Below are 22,395 nucleotides of genomic sequence, written 5' to 3'. Positions count from 1 at the left end.
ATAGGTTGCCCTTGCCCCCCCCCCCCCCCTAAAGTTTGATGGAGAATATTTTGTTGCTTTTTTATTGCCTCTTAGCGCAATGTCTTCTCCCCTTGTGCAGTTCTGATGTATTTTCTTTAATTTTTGTTCAAGATAAATTTTCCTTATAAAGTTATTGAAATTTGAAGGATTTAGTACCTTTAAAAACAACAATTGCCTCGGGGCAGCCAAGTAGTCATCTAATGGATCTAACCAATTATTAGTTAGCTGAGTTATTTTTATTTTTTTTAATAGTAAACAATTTCGTTGATCAAATGAAATGATACAAAAGAAATACCCATTCAAAGAGGTTACAAAAGACTTCTCCAATTTACAAGTTGAGAATCTAACCTGTAATTGCTAAAAGGAATTGTATTTTTATACCAGAAAAAAGTGTAGAAGATTGCAGTACTGCAAGTGTTCTGTGGAGTGTTTTCATGATCTTGAAAAATCCTCTAGTTTCTCTCTTTCCATATTCACCATATGAAAATTCCTCAAGTTTCTCTCTTTACATATTCACCATATGATAGACTTGATCAAGAAAGGCCAAAGGTTAGCTTTTGTGGACTTGAAAGGGTGGTCGTACAGGAGCAAATGAAACCAATTTTTGGCAAGAGCCGTAGGGACAATGCTTCATCCAAAGGTGGAAAGAGTCTCGTTCCAAAATTTCCTAGTGTAGGATCAATATACAAGGATATGGCTGAGAGATTCCCCTGATTCCTGGCAGAGACAACCAATTTGGAGAGAGAGAGAGATACCCATGGACTTCTTTTCTGTAGCCTGTTGAAAGTTTGAGGCTGGAGTGGCTGATTTCCCATAATAAAAACTTGATTTTCGTGGGCCAAGGGACTTTCCGAATCTTCCCGTATATCTCCTTGTCGTTTGTTGCATTCCTGGAAACGAGGCTGTTGAGTAATGATTGTGTAGAAAAGTTTCCCTCTCTATCAAGCTTCCAAGTCCATTTGTCTGGATAGTCAGTGAATTGATAGGAGGGGGTTTTATTAGAAAGGGCAGCCCATTCCTCTATTTCCTTTTCCTTAAGATGCCGACAAAAGTTCAATAACCATAAGCAATTTGTCAAGTCCCATGCTTCAGCTACATAAATGTTATTAGTTAGCCGAGTTTGATATTAACTGTTATGTCAAATCTCTAGTGTTCATATTTTAACATGTCAGGAAAAGGTCTACTTATTAGGCTATTAGCTACCATGCTCCACTTCCTTTCTTTACCATCGGATTGAATGAATATTTACTTTTTCATTCAATCTTTATGCAGGGTAGTGGTTCTGCAGCTCAGGGTGAAATTTCATTCTTATCGTGGAATAGCAAAGTTCAACATATATTAGCCTCCACTTCATATAATGGAACAACAGGTGAGGAACGAAATCCTGTTTCATTTTTCGGGCTTTTCTTTCTGTAGGCACTATGTTTTTTTTTTTTTATGAAAGTTCAGTTTCTTGATTGAATAAAACTTGTAACTATTATTATTTTTAATTTGATTTTTTTTTTCAAGAAACAGATTTAATTGAGAATGAAATTACAAAAAGAGTGGGAAGGAAAGCCTCAATATTGAGACCAAAGGAAGCTACATAAAAGCTCTTTCAATTGACATATATCGCAAACTGATTTCTTGTTTAAAAGATAAAAATTAAAAGAAAAATGACGCATATGGAAAAAATAGCTTATTTAATTACAAGGGGCCAGGGGAGGGAAGAGGTCTACAACAAGAGCCACTAGAAAATATCATATTCTCAAAGAGAGAATCAAAATATTGGATTTTCTCCCTAACATTTTGCTTATAACTCTTCTTGATTCAGTCGTTTGGGACCTGAAGAAGCAAAAACCAGTTATAAGGTAAATCTAAGTGAATTATTAAATTAAAGACTTAAATGATGAAATTGGATGAATTCCAAAATTTCTGGGTTGCATTTGATAAATGTATGTTGCCTGTCAATTCAGTTTTTCAGATTCCACTAGAAGACGCTGCTCGGTGCTGCAATGGAATCCTGATCTTGCAACCCAACTCGTGGTTGCTTCAGATGATGATAATTCTCCTTCTCTCAGGGTGATGATTCCCACATACATTATACTTAAGTATTGTAAAAGATTTCGTTTTATTTTTAAGTCAACACCTTATTTTGCTCTCAGCTTTGGGATATGCGAAATATTATGACGCCAGTGAAAGAGTTTGTGGGCCACACAAGAGGTATGATAATAAAGTTTAATTTTATGTTAGATTTGTAGTTTCTTCTCTCAAACCACTATCATGTTTACAGAATAATATATAAAACTGTTAAATGACTCCTCATTTAGTAGATGTGTTCTGATAATCGGATAACTGATTTCTTGCTTCTCCATGTGTTTGGAACTTGTAGAGTTGTCTAGAACTGGAAGTAAATAGCTGGTGTTATATATTTCCTTGTAGAATTTGTATGATGCCCTTGTCATGTTTAGTTCTCTGATTGTTGTCTCGTGTTTGCATTTTCTATTTTTTAATTCATGTTGTATGACTAAAGATTGAGGGTTGCTGAGCTTTTACAGTCTGAGCTTGTATTATTATTGAAATTCAGCACCTCAAATAAAGAGGGTTATATTGACTTTTCAGTTCATGTTAAATAGAGTTGAGATGAGCGCCTTGCTTGTTCCTAACTGTTAATAACATTGGAATTTGTTTGTCAAAAAAGGCCGAACAATAACCTAACTATCTGGGTTATGTTGAAAAAGCGAAGATTTTGCTTCACATTTTGAAATGGTAAAATGTAGTCTATTAGTTCTCTTCTCTTCATCTCATTTTACAGTATTTCTATTACGCACTGGACTGTAGGAGCTGAATCGTTAATTACTTTTTTCTTCTTTTTAGTTACCAGGGTTTCTGAACTCTTCCATTAAGTTTGTTAATTGCTGTACTTATAACAATACTAGATTTTAATGAAGTAATTGCATGCTTTGAACTGGCAGATTAAGTTCCATTTAATTGTGATAAATTTGACTTGTAAGCCGTACATGTTGTTTCATCTACTAATGATAGATTTAATATCTTCTTGTTTGCATTAAGTTTAAATTGTTTATTTTTTCTTTCTAAAAGGAACCTTATAAAAATACTTTTCTCGTAATCAGGTGTAATTGCAATGGCATGGTGTCCCACCGATAGCTCCTACTTGCTAACATGTGCCAAAGACAACAGAACTATCTGCTGGGATACTATTTCTGGAGATGTAAGCTCTGTTGCAGTTCTTTGATATGCCACTTTTCATTCTTTTGCACTCTATCATATCTTTATTACTAGGTGCTTGAACATATGCATTAATCAGGAAACTACTCTGATTTGCCACTCCCAATGCAGATTGTGTGCGAATTGCCTGCTAGTACCAACTGGAACTTTGATGTACACTGGTTTCCTAGGATTCCTGGTGTTATAACAGCATCTTCATTTGATGGGAAGATTGGCATACATAATATTGAGGTACATCCCTTTAAAGTTTGTTGGGTATTCACAAAAGTTATACTTTGTGCAGGTTTTCTTAGCATACCGTCCACAAAATTAATAAGTTAAATTATGACTTCTGGAAGTGTTTGGTGCTTCCTCCTCCCCGAGTTTTCTTAGTTTTACTGGGAGGGAATACTATATGGATATTGTGGCAAATCTAATCTAATAACATGACTGATTTTTATTAAATACTCATGAAAAATGAGGTAAGTGTTACTTGCTGGATTGGTGGGCTGAGATCAAGGTGATACTATCGGGAATATCTTTGATGATTGTGTGATGGATTGCTGGATAAGATTGAGAGCATTTACACGAAGTAATAGTCATAAAAGATATAGCTTCAAACAACCTATCAAAAGTGAGTTTCTTGTCTTCGAAAATTCTTTGATTCCTTTCTTGCCAAGTAATCCAAAAACACATGAGAGAGGAGAAGAGATGGGTCTTGGGGGAGGACCAACGACCACGCAAAATATTAGAGCAAAAGAAAAAACAAAAGAGGATCTGGCCGCAATACTACTGACAAGAGAAGTGTAAAATTCAGTCATAAGTGATTCAGTAATGATATATATTCTCTAAATCTTTTTTCAATATATGGAAATGAACCTGCAAAGGCTATTAATGTAGTCAACTGCTCTTCTGTTTGAAATGAAATCATCGTTATTCATATTTTTTCCTTTCATTTTTCATTTATGAACAAGTTTAGCCTGAATTATAAAGTTCATTTTCATTTTCATAGTTTTTGGGTATAAATTTGATTCTTTTATTTTACTTTCCTTCTTTTTACAGAGTTGCAGCCGTTATGGTGTAGGAGAGAATGATTTTAGTGCAGGTAAGATAGTGTTTGGTGCTGTTTGCCTATCTGGTGGTTGTCTTGTAATATGAAATAACCTTGTTACTTTTGATTTTATTGTTCTTTCTTTCACCGGTCTCCTTTGTTTCCTCTGCAATCATGGGACTGGCTTTTGTAGTCTAATTGGTAATTCATCACTATAATATAGTGAAATCCATTCATGCCTAGTAACTTTTCTCACTTGATTATCTTATCCCCCACATTTCTTTCGTTCTAATTGAAATTGGAAAAAATACACAAAATGTTGGTCTTCAGTCAAGTAGCGGAGTTCTCATCTAAAATACCCTTTTCCCCTAGTTGTGAGGGAGTTCCAAAAAATCTTATTTAAAACTTGAGGGTTGCTATCTTACCGAGATGGAAGGTTCCTCAACTTCATCTCCCTGGGAGCTTAACATTTCAACACCTTGATTACGGAAGAGATTCCAAGGCCCCTTCACCCACCATAGTTTGGGACTGTCTGGGCCATCATTTGTAGAATCACTTTGGTCCGACCATCTCTGTACAGGCTGGGAAGTCCCCTCCAGCCAAGGATGAAGTCAGATATTAACCAAGCAGTGATTGCTTATGGTAGTTTGTGGAGTCATGTTTTAATGTGGAATACTTGATCTTTCTTTCTTGCTGAGCTTGTGGATGTGAAGTGTTTCTATGGTGATAAGTTTTTGTTCTCTTATGACATTTTATGACATTTTTGAACGTTATGGCTTTAAAGGAATCAAAGTGTTAGTGGTGACAAGGATTTGGACTGTGAAAGCATTTGGATCAGGATTATTTTGTAGCTTCTTGTTAGGTGTAAGTTATCAAGGCCTTCTAGGGGTTGGTGTGTTTGATCTAATGCAAGTTCTCCTTTTAGATTGTCAGTCCCCTTTGATATCTCATACATCCTCTTCCTTCAATGGAGTTAATGTTCTTACTTTAAAAGCCTTTATATTAGTCGCCAATCCAAGTAAGGCACCCTATTACCATTTTTAAATGTTGATAGTTTTATCCTCCACCCCATAATTGTTTTAACACAAAAAATCTTTCTATTATACATCTCTGTCTTTTGACAACTTTTGTAATATTCTTGGTTTGCAGATTTTTTTTTTTTGTTGGATTGGACTAAATGAGGTTATTTATTATCGATTTCTTACATAAAAAAAATTAAAGAAGGTTTATCGTTTAGTCTTGTTATAATGGATACGTGGAAAAAAACATATATGTTTTGCTCTCTCTCTCTGTTCCCTTCTTTCTTTGTCCTTCATTTCCTACATGATCGTTGGTTTTCTAATGTTTTCTTATATTGATTATTTGTTTTATGCAGTATCTTTGAGAGCACCAAAGTCGTATAAACGTCCAGTTGGGGCCTCTTTTGGCTTTGGAGGAAAGGTTGTGACATTTCAATCTAGGGCTCCTGTTGCAGGTGCTTCAGCTGGTGCTTCAGAGGTATTTCTTTGTTTGATTGATCAACTTGAATTTCATTATAGCTGTAGTTTACTTTCAACCCTGTATTTCTTCCAGGTTTATGTGCATGACTTGCTAATGGAGCACAGTTTGGTTACTCGTTCATCTGAGTTTGAAGCTGCGATACAAAATGGCGAACGCTCCTCTCTCAGGGTTTTATGCGAACAGAAGTCTAAAGAATCTGAGTATGTCATCCACCTTAAAACTTCTCTCCATCTCTAATTCCTTTTTTGCTTCTTTTTGTTTTTTAAATAGAAAAAGTGGTGGTTAACAGTTGCAATGTCTTAAACAGTTTGGAGGATGACCGGGAAACATGGGGATTCCTGAAAGTCATGTTTGAAGATGATGGCACTGCAAGGACAAAGCTTCTCAGTCATCTTGGTTTTAATGTATCAACTGAATCACAAGATTCTCAAGCAGTGATTTCCCAGGATGTAGATGCTCTCCATCTGAATGATACTGCAGCAGATAATATTGGATATGGGGATGGTAGAGAAGCCACATTATTTCCATCTGATAATGGGGAGGACTTCTTTAACAATCTGCCCAGCCCAAAGGCTGATACACCTTTATCGATCTCTGGTGATAACCATGCTGCTGAGGTTAGTGTTGCCGCTGAAGAACCACAAGATGAGGATGTAGTAGAAGACAATGGAGATGCATCATTTGCTGATGGTGTGCAACGGGCCTTGGTTGTCGGTGATTATAAGGGGGCCGTTGGGTTGTGTGTTTCTGCAAACAAAATGGCTGATGCCTTGGTTATTGCTCATGTTGGTGGTGGGTCGCTGTGGGAGAATACACGAGATCAATATCTAAAAATGTCCTGTTCACCTTACTTAAAGGTAGTCGACACTTTATCCTGTCCTCATGAAGCAGTGAATATTGACTTTTTATTGCTTTACTCTTTTGATAATTAGAAGTTCTATGAAAGTTAAGAGACATCCTTAACCGCCTTTGAGTATGAATCTCCACAAACTAATCTTATTTTTCTTCAATCAGATTGTTTCTGCAATGGTCAACAACAATCTACTGAGTCTTGTGAATACAAGGCCCCTGAAATTCTGGAAAGAAACACTTGCCCTTCTCTGCAGTGTAAGTTTTATATTTAATTTGGATAAAAATTCTCTCTAGAAAAATGGCGATGTCAATATTTGTTTGCTAGAAACTGTGCAAAGGATTTTGATTCACTATATTTGTAAGAAGGGATGCCAAGTTGGTTACTGCAAATTGTGTTGGACTTGTACCCGCCATGTTATGAGCTTCTTACTTAGCTGCTTTAACTTGCAGACATTTTGTCTGCTTTTATATTAAATAGTGATTTACTTCTTCCAGGAAATAAGTTCCATCATCATACTAGCAGAAGCTATAGAAATGTTTCTAATTACACTTTCATGTTGCTAATTATGTTAAAACAATCTCCAATTTTCATCTCTCGACAGTACCGACCAGGAAATTCTGGAAGTAGTTCACACTAGATTATGTTGCTCATCAAGCATTTGAGTCCTACTAAAAGTAAACGTGTCTTTTAGTATTCATGTTAATTTTCACTTTAATGTTTTAAGGGTATTACTACTATGCTGCAACATTAATGTTGTATCAATTAACAGTTCGCACAAAAAGATGAGTGGACCATGCTCTGTGATACACTTGCTTCGAAACTTATGGTTGCCGGTTATACACTTCCAGCAACTCTGTGCTATATATGTGCTGGGAATATTGATAAAACTGTTGAAATCTGGTCGAGGAGCTTGTCTACTGAGCGTGAAGGAAAATCTTATGTTGATCTTCTACAGGTAAGTGTACTTTAAGAGACATATTGAACATGTGTATTGGACTATAAAGTTGAACGTGCCTTCTATTTTGGTTAGGATTTGATGGAAAAGACTATTGTGCTTGCTTTGGCCACTGGACAAAAGAGATTTAGTGTAACTTTATGCAAGCTTGTTGAGAAATATGCTGAAATATTAGCAAGTCAAGGACAGCTAACAACAGCACTGGAATATATTAAGTTATTGGGATCTGAAGAATTGACACCTGAACTTGTGATCTTGAAAGATCGAATTTCCTTCTCTACAGAGTCTGGTGAGTTCACTGTCATTAAAAAGTTGGTTATTTTATCATAGAATATCCTGATTTCTTCTGAGCACACATTGACCTTTGTTGGCGTCACCTATGGTCATGTGCTTTTAATTTGAAAGCTCAAAACGTTTCAGCATGCTTAAGAGCACAAATTGTTGACCATTTAATCATAACTCTTTAAAAAAGAATAATTCAAGTGATTACTGACCCTTTGGACAACAAGTTGAATCTTATTGTTTCTTAATGCATTTTTTTTTAACAAGTTTGAATTATTTATCTGGTAACATATTGATAACAATGCCTAAAAATCAATCATACTTAAGTATATGATCACTAATATATCTTTTCTCTCATTTGATGATCAAGTGTTTGGATTTTTGAGGTTGACTGTGTGGTATAAATTTTGGAAACGCTGAACTGGTTAAGTTGTTAGTTTTACAATAAGTTCAATGCTAATAAAGTCAAAAGCTTCAGCAATTTGCTAATATTTGTTCTAAATTTTACCTTGTTTTATCACTTAAGCTGTAAATGCAAATTGTTTCTCTTTTTGTGTTGTATTCCTGAGGTAGTTTCCCCACTACAAGAGTTTATTGGGGTTCGAGAAATGAAGAGAGGGGATTGTTTTGAGTTGAATGTTATTTTCTAAGCAAGAGCTTTACTTTCGTGTCACAGATAAAAATGACAAGGCATCGACCATTGAATACTCTCAGCAACCAAGTGCAAATGTGTATAGTGCTGAAGCCACCAAACATTATTATCAGGTGTCTCATCTTCTTTTCCTTTTATGCTATATGCTTTCTGGTTTTGGCTGCTTTGAACCTGGCGAAATATTGCCTTGTTTCAAGGAATTCAGCATTTAACTTCTCTTGTCGATTACTCAGGAGTCTGCTCCAGCGCAATTCCATCAGAATGTGCCTACCACTGCATACAATGATAACTATTCCCAGACTGCCTATGGAGGAAGAGGATACACTGCTCCTACACCATATCAGCCTGCACCCCAGCCTAATTTATTTCTTCCATCGCAAGCGCCACAGGCTCCAGAGGTATTATTTGTTGATTGTTCTTTAATTTTAGACTTGGCTCCACTAGGAAGTGATTGAAATGCATTTCACTATTTTTGGATAAAATTGGCAACGGTATCTAGAGAAAAATAAACCTGAGTCAACTAACAAAACTTTTAGAATTGAACAAGGACATAAAAATCCAAAGAATTTTGGACATTAAAATCAGGGTTTAATGACACTAGGGAATTCATAGTTGAATAGCATTCTGATTTATCTAAAACAATATCAAGAATGCAATTGAACTCAAAATAGGAAAGCTGGAAAGTTATTTTACCAAATGTAAAATACAAAGTAAACGCAGCATTTTCGTTCGAAATATTATCATCTGGCATTAATCTAGTATTGACCTGCCATATCTCTCGAAGAATGCCAGTCTTTAGTTTTTTACTGACATTTCTTCACAAATCTTTGGGGAAGTTTTTCGGAGTAATGTTTGTGTAATGTAAAGGATGATAAGATATTGCTTCTTGATGATGCTTGAAATTCTTTTAGGAATTGGGTTGGTCTAACTGTAATTTGGTTTTGGTTTTAGACAAATTTCACTGCACCCCCGGGTCAGCCAGCTCCGAGGCCATTTGTTCCTGCAACACCTCCTGCTTTGAGAAATGTGGAAAAATATCAACAACCACCCACTTTGGGTTCTCAGTTGTACCCTGTTCGTAATCCTTCTTCATCAATGAGTGCATAAATCTTACCATTTTTAGTGTAAAAGATGATGATAATTTAATATTTGTTTCTCAAATATTTCAGGGAATTGTTAATCCTACTTTTCAACCTATACAATCAACTGCTTCAATCGGTTCTGCCCCATCACACATGGAGTCGGTTCCTGGGCATAAAATGCCTCAGGTTGTGGCTCCCGCTCCTCCATCGAGGGGATTCATGCCAGTTCCTAATCCAGGAGCCGTTCAGCTACCTGGAATGGGTATGGTTCAGCCACCCAGCCCTCCACAATCTACTCCAACACAGCCACCAGTGACGCCACCAGCCCCACCACCAACTGTGCAGACTGCAGATACTTCAAACGTTCCTGGTAATTGTTAGTTACCTATTTGTTTAACAGAAAAAGTTCATTAAGATCCTATATTCGGTTTTGGTTTACAATATTTTCTTCAAAATGTAGTCTTTAAGGGATTTTAAGTAGCATTAACTTTTAGATGCATATAATGCTATCATCCCTTAACAAGGACTATTGGCTTATGATATAAGGTAGCATGAAAACTAACTCCCAGACACGGCCTGTATGCCTGCAATTCTACTTATTGGTTGGTTCACGTATTTGCATGATTAATGCACTCATGGTTTTGTAACTCAAAGAAATTTCGGAAGAAACATGCCACTCTGAGTTTTTAGCCGGTAAAGGAAAGAATTCTGGTCAATCTGAAGTTACAGGACCATTTTTATTGTTTTACCCTTCACTGGACCAAGGAATTCCGATAATTTGTAGTTTTGTGGACTATGTAATTGAAGTTTTACCTCGTGTGCTGTAAAGATTTCTTAAACAGAGGTGTAGAAGATATTGTTATATTTTGCTATCAGCTTTCCTGAAATTCATGCTTATTTATCACAATTCCATGTTAATATATAATAACGTAACATTGATGTACTCGTCCACTTACATGCTACATACATGCATACAATATGAATTTAGATAGAATAACTGGTTGATATTCTGCAGCTCATCAAAAACCTGTGGTAGCAACATTGAGTAGACTTTTCAACGAGACCTCAGAAGCATTGGGAGGTGCTCGGGCAAATCCAGGTAAGAAGCGGGAAATTGAAGACAACTCAAGGAAGATGGGTGCATTGTTCAACAAACTGAACAGCGGGGATATATCTAAAAATGCTGCTGATAAGCTTGGTCAGCTCTGTCAGGCTCTGGATACTGGCGATTATGGTCGCGCCCTACAAATCCAGGTATATTTGAAGTTATTTTCTTTTTAAAAAAATGAAGTTCTTGCGATCCTGTCGTGTCCTGAAATCCAGAATGAGATGCATTCATTTATCCTTGCTGCTTTTAGGTTCTTCTCACCACAAGCGAGTGGGACGAGTGCAGCTTCTGGCTGGCTACGCTGAAACGAATGATCAAAACAAGGCAGAGCATGAGATTGAGTTAAGGGGGCAACACATGATAAGTCATTTCTGGCTTTCTTTTTGGAAATTCTTTCCCCACCTTATAGCTACTCTCTTCTTGTGCCACCAATCCTTATACACACACAAACACAAGAACGGCGTCCCTTGGTTGCAGCTGTGCCGGATTTTGCCCCAATGTTTCTCCTCTAAGATCTTGTCTGGTTTCTCTATTGAAAGGAGGGTTAGCAATGATATAGCTCAAGGATATAACAGTAGACTTTTTGGTGATTGTTCTTATTTTGTAGCTTAGAATTGAGGAGAAAGTCCCATTTTTCATTGTTTTATTTCTCTTGGTTTTACAAATACAGCGGAGCTTGGGTTGGGTCGGGTTGGTTGGGTTTCATCGTAATAGCCATTTGTTAGCTTGCGCATAAGGTCCGTCCTTGTTAGAACGTCTTTTCATTGTACCTTCCATTTGACATTTCCTACATTTGTTAAAAAGTTAGTTCAACTTCCACAACTCTTTCTTACCTTAAAACTTGGCTTTCTAGAAATGTTAGTAAATATAAGTTGGGCCTCATCTTTTCACTTAAAGATCTCTAGCGGGTATTTCGAATTCTACTTAGAAAGCTATGTCTCGAGAACGCCTTCCTTCTAACTAAGGAATTGGTCTCATGCTGAATATAGATAGGCCGACGTTGTCAATGCAAGTTAAGCATTAGGAAAAGCAAGCTGATAGTAGAAGTAGTGGCATTCCTTTTTGGATAAGAAAGTGATCATGTCGGTCATTTTATCATTATCTTTCTAACTCGACATCTGTAGCGTCATTGAAGCGTAACGAGAGAATGAGTTCTGTCTTTCAAATGTTCTCATTCGAGTTGAATGAGTTTTTGATCCGACAATAGCATTAAACATCTCTCTGTCTTCTTGTGTTCTCATTCGAGAGAATGAGTCGAATGAATTGTAATATGCGCATTTAAAAGGAAATGAATGAGTATATGCAAAAATATAAATAAATAAAGGGAGAAGAGCACCAAACTTCAAAATTATGAGTAAGAAAAAGAAGAAAAGGAAAAAGAATAAGTTGGTGTAATAATTTGCGTAGGTTCCCATGTCATAATCAAACTAACCAAACACTTTCATAATTGCCTCATATTTTTCCACACCAATTTCTAACTTTATGTGCTTCTAATTATGCTTTTACAAATCAATTAACAGAATCACTAATTATAATCAAAATGGAAGATGCATAAAGTTTTGATTATTAGCATTAGAGATCATAAATAAACAAAAACATTATGCAATAATAAAATTAATTTTCTACTCTCCCTCTAATTATAAACACTAATTACGATTTCAAAGGTTAATAGTTCGATCTTCTTTCTAAACAAATATGAACCGCGAGAATTTTTTTTTTTTTTTTTCATTTTGTATCTAATTAAACCAAGATGTCAAACAATATTCAAAATAATAACTATTTTTTTTCTTTACTTTTATTTTAATTTTAATTTCAATAAAATTATTGATATAGTTTTGAGGATGTGTACTAGAACGTTAGCATGATTTTGCTTTCAAGCTAAAGAAGTTAGAGACCAAATAGAACGAACTTAAAAATTTAAGGACCAAAATAGAACAATTTTAAAAGTTTAGGGACAAAAATGAAATTTAAACGGGAAGTCAAAGATGTGAGAGAATATTGAAATTGTGGCATTTTGTTAATGACTAACATACATTTAGCTTCATAGATGCTTCTTGTTTAACCCTCAAATTTTGCTAACAAGTCCTTATATTATGTCTTATTTATTTATCACATTTTTGTTTTATCTGAGACATGACCGATACACTATAATGTTATTATGAGCACATTTCAATAGATTACAATACATTTATCATCGATCAAGATGTCAGAAGTTCGAATCTTTTCACTCTCACCTATCGTTAAATTCGAGGTTCTTTTTCTATTGCTACATTGGACGTTTTTACATTTTTTTTTTTTAAATGTAGTAAGACTCAAATCTCATCCCTCTTTAATTATCTTTGTAAAAAGAACATGTTCTAAAAATGATAGATCTTTAGAGAAAGAAACCCGAATGATGATTTAGAATTATTAGGAGATGAAATTGACATGAACCCAACTTTTGACTTTTCGGGTATCAAATTTCAAAATTCAAGGAATATATGGATGGATATAGGACAATTAGACAAACCCAAATGTTGAACGCAGGCTACAATGATTTATTCTACGTTTTCATTTTTTAAGTCTCGCCTTTAATAGTTCAAATACGAGAACAACATGAACGAACATGTTAGAACATAGATCGAAGGCTTTTCTTGTGCACAAATCAAAACCAACATCACTTAAACAATAATGATGGGAATGAGATAATTTCTAAGAGAGAAAGTCGAGAGAGTAACCAAACAACAGGAAAGCACAAATTTTAAAGAACTTATCGAGGCAGGATATTTGTTTTTAAACATTTAAGTAAGATTTGAAACGGGTTTAAAATTAAACGAGATGAACTTTCACTCTAAGAGACAGAAATTTAAAAACAAAATCGTTATGAAACGAGTTTGAAAACATGCATGTGAGTAGTGACCCGTGCTGTCAGAAAGTTGAATAGTGTATTCAGAAGGAAGAAGCTTCACAAGTGGGTATCATCAGCATCAAAGCAGAGACAGAGAGGACATTACAAAATCAACACTTGGGGTGAAGCTGCTTGTCAGTTTCTGTGTGTTTTCTTGTGTTTTGACAAAACATGATCCTTATTCTCCGCTAACAAGTGTGTCCCTTGGACCATACAATGACCTCCCTTGGCTTCATATTCACCCTACTGCACTCCATAAAACACAAACTTTTTGAAGAACCGTGAAGGTTTGAATTTGCCTCCAAACCACAAACAAACAATTTGATTCAGTCCAAGCTCACCGCTAGTAGATATTGTCTACTTTGACTTGTTACTTATTGCCGTTAACCTCACGAATTTAAAATATGTATGCTAAGGAAAGATTTTCATACTGTTATAAACAATGCTTCGTGTCCCTCTTGTAGATTCTGACAGCTCAACGAACAGGCAAAAAAAGCTATCTCACTTGCTTACGAGTAAAGACTTGTGCTCTCTCTTAAGTTTTTCATAGTTATTCATGTATTGAGATTAGTTCTTGTTGGGAAGCCTTTTATGAAACTCGTGTAATCTTATGTTTTGGTTTTGATGTTTTAGAAGTTTCTATTCTTAAAGAGAGTCTTAAAGTTTTGTAACTTTTCAATCATTAATGATAAGTTTTTGTTCTGGTTTGTTATGAAGAGAACCTAACAACCTTTAACACGTCTCGATTGATCACGCAAGACCCGCCTACCGTAGTTTAAATTTATGACTTTGAAGAGTTTTCTTTACAACTCAACTTGGGACCATTGAGCCAACAAATGGTGGTTTTGCGAGATTCTACATCGGTTGGAAAGGGGAACAAGCATTCCTTATAAGGGTGTGAAAACCTCACCCTAACAAACGCGTTTTAAAACCATGAGATTGACAACGATACGTAATGGGCCAAATCGCACAATATCTGTTATCAGTAAGTTTGAGCGGTTACAAATGGTATCAAAGCCAGACACCAAACGGTGTACCAGCGAAAATATTGGGCCTCCAAGGGGGGTGGATTGTGAGATCCCACATCGGTTGGAAAGGAGAACGAAACATTCCTTATAAAGGTGTGAAAACATTTCCCTAACAGACGCGTTTTAAAACCGTGAGGCTGACGACGATATATAACGGACCAAAGCAGACAAATATCTACTAACAAATGACTTAAGGTATTACACGTTTTGACTTCTAGTCCCCCATGTTCGGTAAACACACAAAGAAGGTATTTCTATAGAAAGAACAGAAACATTTGGCCTTCTGGTTCATACATGTTAAATTACATAAGAGAAACCATCAGAGAACATCATGTTTGAAGCATAAATCCAAGATCAGAAACTTTTGAACTGAGATAACAACTTGAATGGCATTGAAAAGAATATTTAAGAACAGAATGAACAATCAATTAAGAACAGAATGAACAAATATGGGGAACATCAGCAATGTGCCCATGATATAGAATTAACCAAGCTTGATATCATTTAATTGAACTCAGAAGAAAGCCAAGCTACCAAAAAAATTACCTACAATTTGAAATTTGCAAGAAAGAGAAGCGCACCAGTCACAAGCCACTCAAGCTCTGATGCAATGGCAGATAATTGAATTGAATCTTCAAGCCACCAACCATATCATTTGCCTTCAAATTCATGATTCTTTCTACTAACAAATCTCGAACTAAAGAACCGGTTCGACAATCTCGAATGAGACTCAACACGGTTAGCCACGTTCCGAAACCCGGACTCTTCCTCAATACAAGCCATGAGATCCATCAAGTTATTACTGATACCCAAATCAGAGTAAACTCTCCTCGAGTTCTTAATATCTCGCCGTGACATTATATCCAAATCGCCATCCTCGACACTATGACTTCTCAAATTCGATGACGAATTTCTCGTTTCAACGGGTCGTCCTACGGTCTCTACCATCAAACATGGATTGTTAAAGCCATTCCATGAATGCAGAGGAACCAATTTGCTCAACCCAGTAAGCCAAACAACCACATCTTTCATGGAAGGCCTCCTTTCTCTACAAGACCTCACACATTTAGCAGCAATCACAGCCAATTGCTTTGTAACAATGGGGTCTTTTGGAGGAGCAATTCTTGGATCATAAATAGCCATTAGCTTCCCTTTCTTAATTAAAGGAACAGCCCAATCAACAATGGAAGGAGGGGAATATCCAACATCAATAGCCTTCCTTCCACTGATAATCTCCAACAACAAAATCCCAAAGCTAAACACATCAGTTTTAGTGCTTAAATTATCAGGGGTCACATAACAAGGATCAAGGTACCCCATGGTGCCTGCTGGAGGCGTCGACCGCAGTCGATAATCATCGGCATGGCCCTGAATCGCCAACCCGAAATCCCCCAACCTAGCATTGTAATTCCTGTCAATCAACACATTAGCAGATTTGATATCTCTGTGAATTACAGGGGGGTTTGAAGCATGGAGTGTTTCAATGGCCTTGGCAGTTTGCAAAGCTAATCTAATCCTTCGACCCCAATAAAGGGGTCTCGTACCTGAATGAATCACATCATAAAGAGTACCATTGCTCATGAACTCAACCACCAGAAGCCTATCTCTGGAATCATTTGTAAAACCCACCAAATTAACCAATCCAGGGCTCTGAATTTTGGACAAAATCTCGATCTCATTATCGACTTCGTTAGCGATTTCATAAGAAGCCATTGAAGACGACAACGAAACAGGGCGGGAAGGAGCAAGAATCTGAGCTCGAGAGGGTTTCTTCACCGCCACAAGACGTCCACCAAGAACAGCTTTATACACATATCCATGGCTGCCTTTACCTAAAAGCTTCTGATCGGAGAAGCCATTAGTGGCGGCCTCGAGATCACTGTAATCAAACTGTTGGATCTTAATGGGTTTCTCTGATTTCTGCGACGAATTTCTTGAAGACGAAGGGGTTAACGAATTCGAAGTCGAAATTGAAGATTCCGCTCGGCAAGAAAGATAACCCATCAAATCAAATCAATGTGTAAACTCACAGTGGTTTGAAGATCGATAAACCGCTTCTCCTTGGGGATTGGATGATTATATGAGCTCTGCAACTCCGAATCCCGATGAGAACTGAAATGTAATGAAGAAGAAAACAAAACCCAAAGGAATCCAAGTAATTTGCGTATATACGGTATTCAATTCCTTATCTTCAACAATCCCACTAAAATAAATCCAAACTTTCATATATTCTCATTCATAATAATTTATATCTTATCCATTTCATTCGTATTTACTCTAATTTTATATTGGAGTAATTTATTTAACCATATAACAACATTTTTCTACAAAATCTTAGTTGTATTGATAAAGATAGCTCAGTCACTTTTATTATGTTCAAATCTCTTTATCCATAATTAATTAATTATCTAATTAAGTTGTTGCGAGTTTGGATTCATTTTGGTACCAATGTTCGATCGAGTAAATTCAAAGAATCGAAAGAATTTGATGACTTGAAAAACTCGATTAACTCAATCCAACCTGTTCGATTTGGATTGAGTTGGGTTCAAATAAATAAAAACTTCATAGTTCGAGTTAATAAATAGGGTTTCGCTAATTTTTAATTTTAAAATATACCTATATTTATTTTATTTTTTATTTGATTTAATAATTATTTTTTATTTATTCTCGGGCCACTCTTTATAATATTTTTTTTAACAATTTAGAAGGTATTTTTTCAAAATATGTATTGAAATTGAGTTGCAAAATTTAATTAAATGTTTGAAAATGAATTAAAAATGTTGAACAAATGACCCGAATTGTAAGATCTCTCATCGATTAGAGAGGGGAACGAGTGTCATCGAGAACACTAGGCTTCGTAGGGGGATGGATTGTGAGATCCCACATCGATTAGAGGGTGGATCAAAACATTTTTTTTATACGAGTGTGAAAATCTCTCCATATAGACCGGTTTTAAAAAATTTAAAGGAAAGTCTGAAAACAAAAACAAAACACCGACAATATCAGCTAGAATAACTCAAACTCAAACCAACTCAACTCAAAAAAATTTATAGTAAGGTTGTGTTGGGTTTATTATGACTCACAAACACCGCTACTCGGGTCTAAAAAAAAATGTCAATGTGACCCAACCTAACCCTGAACACCCATGTGATCTCAAGAACGGTTTCATCTTTTTATAATATAATTTACAAATGTGAGAGTCAGCGAAGACATTATTATCATTTTAATTAGTTAAACGATTGAGACGTACATATTTTCCATTACGACAATAAACTTATTTTATATTTTATAATTGTTAATGAGTAATTTTGTAATGATTTGAATTTTTTTTACTTACTTGGTAAATATTTTCTAAATTTAGCCATGCATATATATAAGGTCCTTTTTTTTAACTTGGAAAATCCAAATATAAGATTTTACCATATTAACAGTGTTATGGCCCATTTCATTTTAATCTGGAATTTACTTTATTTTAAAACTTCAAAAACTTTTTTTGGACTTTTCTTTTACTTTAAACATTTTGGTCTAATATCTTCATGAACAAGTAAAGAAAAAATGCACTATAGCATTGTCGGCTAATATCTTTTCGGGCCCAACGTCTTTGCTAACACGCCGTCTCGTGTCCATCCTCCTTCAGGCTCAGCCTACTGGCACATCGCATGGTGTCTGACTCTGATACTATTTGTAACCGCCCAAATCTACCGCGTCTACTAGAAAGAGATTTTCACACTCGTATAAAGAATGTTTCGTTCTCCTTTCCAACCGATATGAGATCTCACAATCAATACTAAGATGCGAGGAGTTCACACCTCACCACCATATCATAATTTGAATGTCACCTAACTCTTGAGTTCCTTTATTGGAGATGTACTTTGGTAGAGCTTGACCACGTGACTCCAATGGTCTAGAGGTGCTCGTGGAGCTTGTTATTGATAATCGATCATTAAGTAGGGTCATGTTTGTGTAGGGTTTATTCTCCTGCAATTTGTGAGTATAAGCATCTAATAACCTTCTCGAATCTTTCCTGCCATGTACTGTAAAATATGTTTAGTGTCACAATCGCAGTTTTTACAATAGCAGGATAGCAATTGTGTGGCACTGTTGTCATTAAGCGAACAAGTCAGCTGTGAGAAATTCAAGATCCCGTCATCTTCATTTGACCGTTGATATCCTGTCATTTGTGATCATTTATGGCTTCACCTTCGTAAGTGAGATGTAATAGTCCAAGCTCATCGTTATTATACTTTAGTCCATTACGTATATCCATTTGTAATTGTTCAAGCTCACTGTTAGTTGATATTATCCGCTTTAACCCGTTACGTATCGCCTTCAGTCTCACAGTTTAAAATACACCTCTTAAGAGAAATTTCCACACTCTTATGAAAAATGGTTCGTTATATTCTTTAAGCTCTCATAGCTTTGCTTTAGAGTTCCCCAAAAGGTCTCATACCAATAGAGAGTCAGTATTTCTCACTTATAAACCCATGATCATTCCCTCAATTAACAGACGTGGGACTTTCATCATCCATCCAACAATTTTAACTCCAAATATAGTTTAGAAACACAAAAAGTTTTAATTATATCCAATTATCGATAAAGTTAAATATTTCAACGTCAATTTAAATTTATAATTAATTTTTAAACTCAATAAAGTAAAATATACACCCATAACTATCCACTAAATCTAATGGAATCTTATATGAAATTTAGCTCATAATGAATAAAATAAAATGATGCTTCATTGATTTCAAAGTCATACCTAAACCACGGTGGAAATTTGAAATGAAATGACAACAATAAAGGGAAAAAAAACAACAGTTAAATATAGAAAACAATTAATATAGTAAACTCATTATTGATAGTAAATGGCTATATATAGTGGACGACTATATTATTTAATAGGTTATTATACATATATATATATATAGTAAAGGTATACATATTAAATAGTATTTTTTTATATTCTCGGGTAACAAAAGTCATCAATTTAAATTAATATGGGGTAGAAAATAGTTTCTAAAAGATGCAAATATTAGTATCATAAACATCTTCACGAGCCCTTATCTAGAATGACGTTGGAATCCATGACCACGGAGCCATAAGATCTCAAGGATTGGTAGGGCTAAAGTTGATTTGGCTGCCGATTGGGTTATTTTATTTGTTATTATTATTTGTTCTTTGAACTCTTCATCTGGATTAAGTGAGTCGTGCAATCCTAACATTACTCTTCATCTAGATGGATTACCATCCTAACCGATGGGAGACTAGATTAATGAGTTAACTGCAAGTTAAGGTTTGACCTACGAACATTTAATTAAATTATTTATTTCTACCAAAAAGTCGAAATAAAATTATATATCTTTTTAAGTATATATTGAAAGAGAATTCTTCTATAAATCTTATTTTTAATTTATATTAAATTGAAATAATAATAAAACATACTGAATAATTTTTTTTGAAAAATAAACCAATTACCGAGTAATTTTAGATTTAATAAATTATGGAAACAAAACTTAAGTATGTCAGATTAAAAAAAAATATTATTTTAAAAAACCAAAAAAAAATAATAAGTAATTTAAAATTCTAGAAAATTGCAGAATTTCTGTAATCTTCTCCGTCTTCAATTCCATTTCTAGAGAGAGAACCAGATCTAGAGAGAGAGAGAGGGAAAATGGAGGGAGAAATCATTAACTTCACCATGGTCTGGTTAATCGTCTGTATGTCTCTCTGTTACTGCCATACCGCCGGTAAAATCCTCCATCCCGGCGCCGGCCGGTTCCTCGCCATCTCTCCCGTCGTCCTCCTCTTCTTCCTCCTCCCTCTGCAGCTAACTTCAGTCCACCTCGGCGGCGCTACGGCCTTCTTTATCGCTTGGCTCGCGAACTTCAAGCTCCTCCTCTTCGCCGCCGGAAATGGCCCTCTCTCCGCCACTCCGCCGCTCCCTCTCCGCCGATTTCTCGCTCTCTCTTGCTTGCCGATCAAGATCCTCCAAAACCCCTCGGAGAAACAGAGCCCTAAAAATCACCACGAAACCTTAAATCAAGAACCCAAATCGTTCCTCAACTACTGGATTAAAGCCCTAATCGTTGCATTAATGGTGAAATTGTACGATTACTCGGAGTTTATTCACCCGAAAGTAATCTTGTTCATTTATAGCTGGCACGTGTACTTTTTTCTTGAGATTATTTTAGCCATCACACAGTTTTTCGGACGGACTCTGCTCGGGATCGAACTCGAGCCGCAATTTCACGATCCGTACTTCTCGACTTCGCTTCAGGATTTTTGGGGGAGGCGGTGGAATCTGATGGCCACGAACATTCTTCAGCCGACGGTTTACAAACCGACGGTCAAGATTGCTGCTAAGGTCGTCGGACGAAAGTGGGCGCCATTGCCGGGAGTGATGGCGACGTTTTTGGTGTCGGCGATTATGCACGAATTGATATTTTATTATTTGGGCCGAATGAAGCCCAACTGGGAGCTGACGTGGTTTTTTGTTATCCATGGATTTGCTTTGACGGTGGAGATTCTAGTGAAGAAGGTGTTGCCCGAGAAGCGGCGGCTACCGGCGGCGGTATCGGTGCCGGTGACGCTGGTCTTCATCTTCTCCACTGCGATTTGGTTGTTTTTCCCGCAGTTCATGAGGTTGAAGATTGACGTGAAGGCGTTTGAAGAGTACGCGGCGTTGGTCAGTTTTATGAAGAAACTCGCTTTCCCATTGGTCAGTTGAGTTTTTTCTTTTTCTTTTTTTTTTTTTTTAATCATTTAAAATTAAGGTTATGGAAGGCCGATCCAATTATTAAATGTTTTTTTACTTTTTATAAATTTATTAATCGAGAATATTAATATTTCATAAAAAGATCGTGCATTTGAGTTTGTTGTAACGGTGGTTACCATGTAGTTGATTTAATATAACGATATTTTTTTATAATTAAATTAAATTTAATATAATTTAATCGACCAAATTAATAATTTATTTGACACATAAATAAAAAAAAATTAAATTTTATAAAATAAAGAATTTATACTTATTTAAATTAATTGAATTATGTTTAAATTGATGGTAGTATATATAAAAATTAATTAAAAATAATTAAATCATTAAAGGAAAACAATAAAATATTGGTAGCACATTTTCGAGGGTATATTATTGTATATAGTATTTATATAAATAAGTAATTGGAAGCAATTTTACGCAAATAAAAGAAAGTAAAAGGATCCATGGACAACTTGAACTCCAATACTTAAGTTTTAATTAATTGTTTTAAGATCGTGCATAAAACAAGTATATTATAAAAATATATCATATGCTATTTTCCTTACATTTTATTACAATATTCAAATATATTTTTTAAATTAACTTAGAGTTATGTTATAATTTTTTTGATTGGTTGGTGGGATTATGTGAAAATAATAATTTTATTTATGTAATTTAAGCCGATTCGAATGATATTAAAAAAAATATAAGGAGATTTTACTCTCCTCATAAATCAATTAATATTAGTGTTAATAATTAACATTTTTATTGAAATAAAATTATTAATGTATATAAATTAATATTGAAACTGTCATAACATTTGATACGTAAAATATATATTTGATTGCAAATGCTCGTGAGAATAAAAGATGGGCTTTGCCTTGACCAAGGTTAAGGTCGATAAATTCATCTTTTGTGTAAATAGGACATGCTCAATGTATGTCGTGACTTTAGGGGACTGTATAATTACATCTTTGTGACTCTATTGGAAGGTTTTTTTTTTTTTTTTTTTTTT

General features: G+C 35.4%; 3 protein-coding genes and 1 long non-coding RNA gene across 4 annotated transcripts in view; 3 read left to right on the top strand and 1 right to left on the bottom strand.

Annotated features, from left to right (window-relative positions):
* LOC111481444 (protein transport protein SEC31 homolog B-like) overlaps positions 1-11,551 on the top strand; it is a 13,719-nt gene extending 2,168 nt beyond the window's left edge. The window contains exons 4-22 of the mRNA XM_023126854.1: positions 1,294-1,390; positions 1,835-1,871; positions 1,977-2,082; positions 2,166-2,223; positions 3,135-3,232; positions 3,361-3,480; positions 4,291-4,333; positions 5,655-5,776; positions 5,852-5,979; positions 6,087-6,636; positions 6,794-6,886; positions 7,402-7,587; positions 7,663-7,876; positions 8,546-8,634; positions 8,755-8,919; positions 9,473-9,595; positions 9,691-9,973; positions 10,619-10,857; positions 10,962-11,551. Of these exons, the coding sequence (XP_022982622.1) occupies positions 1,294-1,390; positions 1,835-1,871; positions 1,977-2,082; positions 2,166-2,223; positions 3,135-3,232; positions 3,361-3,480; positions 4,291-4,333; positions 5,655-5,776; positions 5,852-5,979; positions 6,087-6,636; positions 6,794-6,886; positions 7,402-7,587; positions 7,663-7,876; positions 8,546-8,634; positions 8,755-8,919; positions 9,473-9,595; positions 9,691-9,973; positions 10,619-10,857; positions 10,962-11,057 (2,847 nt within the window). The 3' untranslated portion in view covers positions 11,058-11,551. The remainder of the gene's footprint in view (positions 1-1,293; positions 1,391-1,834; positions 1,872-1,976; positions 2,083-2,165; positions 2,224-3,134; positions 3,233-3,360; positions 3,481-4,290; positions 4,334-5,654; positions 5,777-5,851; positions 5,980-6,086; positions 6,637-6,793; positions 6,887-7,401; positions 7,588-7,662; positions 7,877-8,545; positions 8,635-8,754; positions 8,920-9,472; positions 9,596-9,690; positions 9,974-10,618; positions 10,858-10,961) is intronic.
* LOC111481458 overlaps positions 1-18,852 on the top strand; it is a 21,893-nt gene extending 3,041 nt beyond the window's left edge. Inside the window, exons 2-3 of the long non-coding RNA XR_002718057.1 lie at positions 14,585-14,587; positions 18,840-18,852. This is a non-coding gene — a long non-coding RNA (uncharacterized LOC111481458). The remainder of the gene's footprint in view (positions 1-14,584; positions 14,588-18,839) is intronic.
* LOC111481448 (serine/threonine-protein kinase-like protein At3g51990) lies at positions 14,999-16,833 on the bottom strand. The gene has a single exon (XM_023126866.1). The coding sequence runs from the start codon at positions 16,628-16,630 to the stop codon at positions 15,278-15,280; it is 1,353 nt and encodes a 450-aa protein (XP_022982634.1). The 5' UTR covers positions 16,631-16,833; the 3' UTR covers positions 14,999-15,277.
* A 1,355-nt stretch (positions 18,853-20,207) lies between the features above and the next one.
* LOC111481453 (acyl-CoA--sterol O-acyltransferase 1-like) lies at positions 20,208-21,439 on the top strand. Its single transcript, XM_023126870.1, has one exon. The coding sequence runs from the start codon at positions 20,298-20,300 to the stop codon at positions 21,351-21,353; it is 1,056 nt and encodes a 351-aa protein (XP_022982638.1). The 5' UTR covers positions 20,208-20,297; the 3' UTR covers positions 21,354-21,439.
* The last annotated feature ends 956 nt before the right edge of the window (positions 21,440-22,395 follow it).

The sequence above is a fragment of the Cucurbita maxima genome, unplaced genomic scaffold (genome assembly GCF_002738345.1).
Source record: "Cucurbita maxima cultivar Rimu unplaced genomic scaffold, Cmax_1.0 Cma_Scf00007, whole genome shotgun sequence".
Lineage (NCBI taxonomy): Eukaryota > Viridiplantae > Streptophyta > Magnoliopsida > Cucurbitales > Cucurbitaceae > Cucurbita > Cucurbita maxima.
Note: the sequence above shows the minus strand (reverse complement) of the source record. Positions and strands in the feature narration are given on the sequence as shown.

Excerpts from the sequence above, each read along its gene's own strand:
- LOC111481448 (XM_023126866.1), bottom strand. The coding sequence starts at position 16,630 with ATGGGTTATCTTTCTTGCCGAGCGGAATCTTCAATTTCGACTTCGAAT.
- LOC111481453 (XM_023126870.1), top strand. The coding sequence starts at position 20,298 with ATGGAGGGAGAAATCATTAACTTCACCATGGTCTGGTTAATCGTCTGT.